The 5,422-nt window shown below is 38.9% G+C and overlaps 1 protein-coding gene across 1 annotated transcript; it reads right to left on the minus strand.

The window, feature by feature from the left end:
- Positions 1–395: 395 nt before the first annotated feature.
- Positions 396–4,354, minus strand: LOC125212265 (dicarboxylate transporter 2.1, chloroplastic-like). The gene is made up of 5 exons (XM_048112375.2): positions 3,627–4,354; positions 1,925–2,238; positions 991–1,439; positions 783–902; positions 396–641 (listed from the first exon to the last, which is right to left on the minus strand). Exons 1-4 carry the CDS (start codon positions 4,254–4,256, stop codon positions 787–789), a joined length of 1,509 nt encoding a protein of 502 aa, XP_047968332.1. The 5' UTR covers positions 4,257–4,354; the 3' UTR covers positions 396–641; positions 783–786.
- Between the last annotated feature and the right edge of the window lie 1,068 nt (positions 4,355–5,422).

Consider the following 5,422-nt stretch of genomic DNA (forward strand, 5'->3'; position numbering starts at 1 on the left):
AAGTTATAGACAATGAAATTGTCCAATCTACACATTTATACGTATTTTTTAAAGATGAAGTCGAAGATTTTCCGACAACAAAACTCTACTGGTAACATTTTTGTGATATAGGATTGACGGCTTGATCCCTCAGTAATTTGTTTACTAACGGATTACCAACATATTATTAATTGACAAATTCATGTTTTTCGTAATGAAAATAGACGCCTCAAGGTTGCGCTATTTTATTTTAGCTATAATGTGAAAGTTTATGATTTGTAGTGCTTTTTGTGTACCATGGCACGTTACTAATAGACGAAACTATGCGTGACGGATTCAACTAAAATCGTAGGTGAAATTCATTCTAGAAAGACCAGAAAATATAGGATGAATTGTTGATGTAAAACACAACTATATTTTTGGCAATATTTGCAAAATATATTGAGCACTTTTACAGTAACTTGGATGTTATTCTGAAATGTTTTATGTGAGCAACTTGAGACATTCACATCTGCAACCTATGCTCAACTCAAATATACACAACTACCTGTATAAATACCTATAAATGTGTAGGTGCGTCGGGCTCCCGTATAAACCTATACTACAGTGTAGATAAGCGCGAGGTACCGAAAATCGACTTCTAGCACACCCCGGTAGCTCCCCTGTTTCGCAGAAAATACATTCAAGTTAAGGGTATGTCATTTCTAATTTTCATTTTCATATTACGTCTTATGTTCCGTTTGTCACCAATGCACGTCACGTGTACTGAATAAACACCAGGGACGAAGAGAAAGAAGGCCGACCTGCTCAATAAAGCCCAATAATTTTCCACCAGGCAGCTCCAACTAACGCCCATATCACAAGCTGAATTAGAGCCATTGTTATACCCAAAATAAAAACATGACGCAGATCTACAAAGCCAGCTGCAAATCAAAAAACCAAAAAAAAATAATATCTGAGTAAAAACGTCGATCTTTTTGTCCCATTTTTTATAAGAAAAAAGATGCATACCGCCATAGTAGACTGCAGCTTGGCCACTGCTATAATGTGTGATTGCACCAAAAAGATTAGTATTATAGGCCAAGGACAACGCAGCGAGTAAGCTCGGGACTTTGGCGGCCAACTGCATGCCAAGAAAGGCGGAATAGAGTGCCCCAACATGCGCGGTTTGGCTAGCAAACAAGTAGTGGATGAAGAAGTAGGTTATTTGGAGGAGGCTAAATGATCCGAACCAGCTGAGCGAGAGCGATTTAAGAAAGGTGGCGACGCAATCTGACAGCCACGGTATGACACCAAGAACAGTCATCTGCGTCGCCATCCCAACTAGAGCTCCAAACCAAACCAATGTGTCCCAAGCTTGTGTCTCATTCAGGCAATCTTCCCATTCAAGCACACCGGTTAGCAGCAGCACTGATAAGCCTATCATAGCCGCAACCACACTAGACATTCTCAGAGCTTCTCTGCACACACGCAGAGAGATTTGGTTGGAGGAGTGGTTAACAAGAAACAAGAGCACGGGCGCTAAACTAAGTGCATGTTTGGTAGGCATGTTAAGATATAACACAAGATAACTAGAGTAAGATGGGCTTTAAGCGCCTAACATGTGCCTCATCTTATCTACCAAACAGTCAAATAAGCCCATATAACTCATACTCCCTCCGTCCCATGTTACTTGCACTGTTGCTTTTCGGCTCGTCACAAACTCCTTACACTATTTATAGTTTAAGTTAGAATTAATCCATTTAATTAATATGTTAGTTTAAGTTAAGAGGTCCTTTATTAAGTAGTGTCTCATTACACTTAAAATTCTAATTTTATTACACGAAAAAATCAATCGCAAATTTACGGCCTAAAATGAAAAGTGCGAGTAACAAGGGACGGAGGGAGTATTATCTTAGCCTTATCTAGGCTACCAAACAAGCAGTAAGTGATGACAATTGCTTACCCGGCGATCCATAGTGAAACGGTGAGCACCAATGTTGCTATCATGATCCATTCATCTCTCTTGATGGGCCCCATCTGTTCGAGCTTTTGGCGTGCCATTGCAGGGGCGTCGGGGGTGCTCTTGATCTCCGGTGGATAAATCTTGTACAAGATTGCGGGAGTCACCAAAAGGGACACTAACGCGGGCATGCACGCTATCTTCAACCATGTTACCCATCGATCTGTGATCTTGACACCGAGGCTTTCGGCTAGCTTCACACACAGCAGGTTCTGAGCTGCGGCGGTTAGGAAAAATGCACTTGTACAGTTGTTGCTCTGCCATAAATCAAAGTAGCATGCTCTGTTATTCATTGTTGCATATACTTCCTTTGTCCAATTCAAAATGAAACGTTTTTTCTTTTTTGAGTTATCCCATTAAAATTAAAACCTTACTTAAAATGGAAATAACACTATCTCTACTTTTTCATTTCTCATACTTTACTCCCTCTTCGTTAATTCACAAAACAACACTGCATAAAATTTGAACCAAAACACTACTAGTATTCATTGCTATGATGACATTTTGTACATAGGTGCAAAACTTACTTAAATCCACAAATCAAGAAAAATATGACCATCCATTATGTCATTTGGTGTAAAAAAATTAAAATCAAATTTAATTCTCTGCAACTAGTATAATAAGTTGTTTTTTTATACCAAAAATGTTTTTCATTAATATATTTATTTATAAAAAATTGGGTCCTTAACTGAATTATGATTTAGTTGAAATGAGGAAACAATGTCCTCTTTCCAACCTTTAATGCTTTACTCAATGAAGAACCTAAATTGGGCTAAATTAGTTAGGTATACGAATAGTTAAAAGACATTAGGCAAATTTTTAACATGGTTTTGTCCATGAGAAAGATCTCAGACAATCGCAGAGGCATGTGTCATTTCGTGTAAACTAGCGATATCTTTGTCTAAGGGTCTAAGCACATATTAATTACCTGATTATTAAAAAGTAATTTACACGTTTAAGTATACAAATCCACTAATCTACACGAAAAGGCTGAAAAGAAATGGATAAAACGGCAGATCAGTGAAGCACTAGAAACAAGAATAAAATATTTATTACTATAAAAAGAAAAGAAAGTGGGTGAAACACAATCTTAAGGGGGTATATATGAAGCACTAAAATTAGGAATTAGATAATTTATCCTTTTTTTCACACATAAATTGATAGCAATAAACCATGTTAAAAGTAACATAATCACATTATATGATGGACCAAATTTAAAATCGCAATAGAAGAATTCCATTTCAAACACTTTTTGACCTAGTGAATTCATTTAATGACACCGCATCAAAATCATGCGGAAATAATTAATTAAAAACAGAATCAGCCTCTACTATCAATCCATCAATCCGACACAAAAAAATGGGAAATCACAAAAAATCAATTATGACACAAAGAAATGGGAAGTCACAAAATCAATAATGCAGTAGTCAGATTCACTCTATATCTGAATTTGAAATCGAAACTTTTGATCTCAGGACTTAATAGTTTTATTTGTACTATTTTAGTATTTTACTATTATGACATTAAATTAAATATTGATTCACTTTTTCTATTGGTAATTAATTAAAATTCCATGGAAACTTTTGGTCCCACGCATTAACAATATTATATTACTGCTATGTCAACTCACGCACACGCGGCTTACTTGATTCTGCGACTGAACAAGAAAGGCCCCGAGCCTCCTGGATGTTGGGTCATTGGGCTTACTCTCGGCCCCGGCCGCGAGCGATTTGATGATGGGCAAAAAAATCCCCCCGGCCCGGGCGGTGGAGCTGGGCATTCCCGGCGAGATAGCAAGCTCGCCGAGAACCAGGCCGTAGGAGAGGCCGAGCGTCCCCTTGCCGAGCCAGCGGACGAAAAACATGGCGATCCGGTCGCCGAGGCCGGTCTTGACGAAGCCCTTGGAGAGGAAGAAGGCGGTGATGATGAGCCACGTGACCTCGTTGGTGTAGGCGGCAAAGGCGGCGGTGAAGGCGAGGGTCTTTGAGGCGACGGCGAATGTGAGGCAGATGAAGGACCACGCGCCGACGGGGAGGGGGCTGAGGATGAGGCCGGCGATGGTGGCGATGAAGATGGAGAGGAGGGACCACCCCTTGTGGCCCACGGCGTCCGGCTTCGGGACCGCGAAGCGCAGGAGGAGGCCGAGGGCGATGCACCCGAGGAGGGGGAGGGGCCGGGCCCCGCGCCACGGGAATTTACGCCAGCGCCGCCTTGGCCCGGCCGCGGTGGAGGTGGAGGTGGAGGTGGTGGGGAGGAGGTCGTTGTGGGTTGCCATTTTAGTGTTTTTATCTCAAAGGGAAAGGGATTGTTGCATGGTTGGGAGTTGATGAGAGAGAATAGAGAGATGAGTTGTGTGGTGTGTGTGTGGGGAGTGTGGGGAGAGTGAGTTGTTGCTTAAATACTACCATACAAATTCAATTGGAACCATGTTTTTATGTACTAGTATTAAAGTCGTTTGAATTTTTTCTTTATAAGTCTAAGTTTGAATTCTTATGGATAAGTCACCGATTCTATCCGGCATTAATTTCTAGATTAATGCTGGCAAATTATATTTAATAATACAATCTTGGTATATAAAAGGAAAACTGAAATCCATTTCTTCTAATGTTAATTGGTTTCTAACTATATGAAAATCTATATCCTGGTATGTTAATTGCTGATTGTGAGTAAAATTTAATTGACTCGGCATTATATCTAGTTTGAAATTGAAAAAATATTTGAGTCGATAGTATATACATGGGCTCTAAATTTGGGAAAGTTCAATGAAGGGCTGATTCATTTTGATCAGAAGAAATGGTCTATCCCTCTGAGGGTCACGTTGAGGTTTGAAGGAGGGTGTTGGCAAATAAAATAAAAATACCTTTAACAATATCTCACTCCGTTGCAAAGAAAAAATTAAAATTGAAATTGAAATCATCATAATACTCCACTTTGTCCTATAAAAATTGTCTAGTTTTTTCTTTGATAATTTATCTCTTACTAATGAGATGAACCTTATTCTTCGTTAACAACATTCCAAGTATGCTTTTTATAATCACTGTCTTACTAATGTGTATTAGAACCCATATCATTCTAAAAATATTTATTTATTAATGTGTATTAAAACTCATATTATCCTAAAAATATCTGGGACAACGGAATAAGTGGCATCAGGCTCAGATCTCTGCATTGTCGAGGATTCGAATTTTGTGGTATAAGTGGTCAAATATGATGGAAAATGCATTGTGGAAGTCCTTTTGAATCCGTACATCTCGTGTGCAATGATCGCAGTCCATTCGGATCTTGAATTAAAAGAATATGCATGGTATAGATTCAACCTCTCTCATAAATATAGATATACTGAAGTAGTAATAGAGTTGAACAAAGGAAATGAATTTCCACAATGGTGTTTTCAACATAATTTGCCAAGTAATCTATGGATATATAACAGATATGTTTTTA

Source organism: Salvia hispanica, chromosome 3 (assembly GCF_029641045.1).
Source record: "Salvia hispanica isolate PSC_SH4W2 chromosome 3, Shi_PSC_v1, whole genome shotgun sequence".
Lineage (NCBI taxonomy): Eukaryota > Viridiplantae > Streptophyta > Magnoliopsida > Lamiales > Lamiaceae > Salvia > Salvia hispanica.

Bases quoted from the DNA above. Each gene is read 5' to 3' on its own strand.
- LOC125212265 (XM_048112375.2), bottom strand. From the start codon at position 4,256: ATGGCAACCCACAACGACCTCCTCCCCACCACCTCCACCTCCACCTCC. The intron at 1,440-1,924 runs GTAAGCAATTGT...GCGTGTGTGCAG, and splicing joins GTTTCACTATGGATCGCCGG to AGAAGCTCTGAGAATGTCTA. The intron at 903-990 runs GTATGCATCTTT...TTTGATTTGCAG, and splicing joins AGCTGCAGTCTACTATGGCG to CTGGCTTTGTAGATCTGCGT.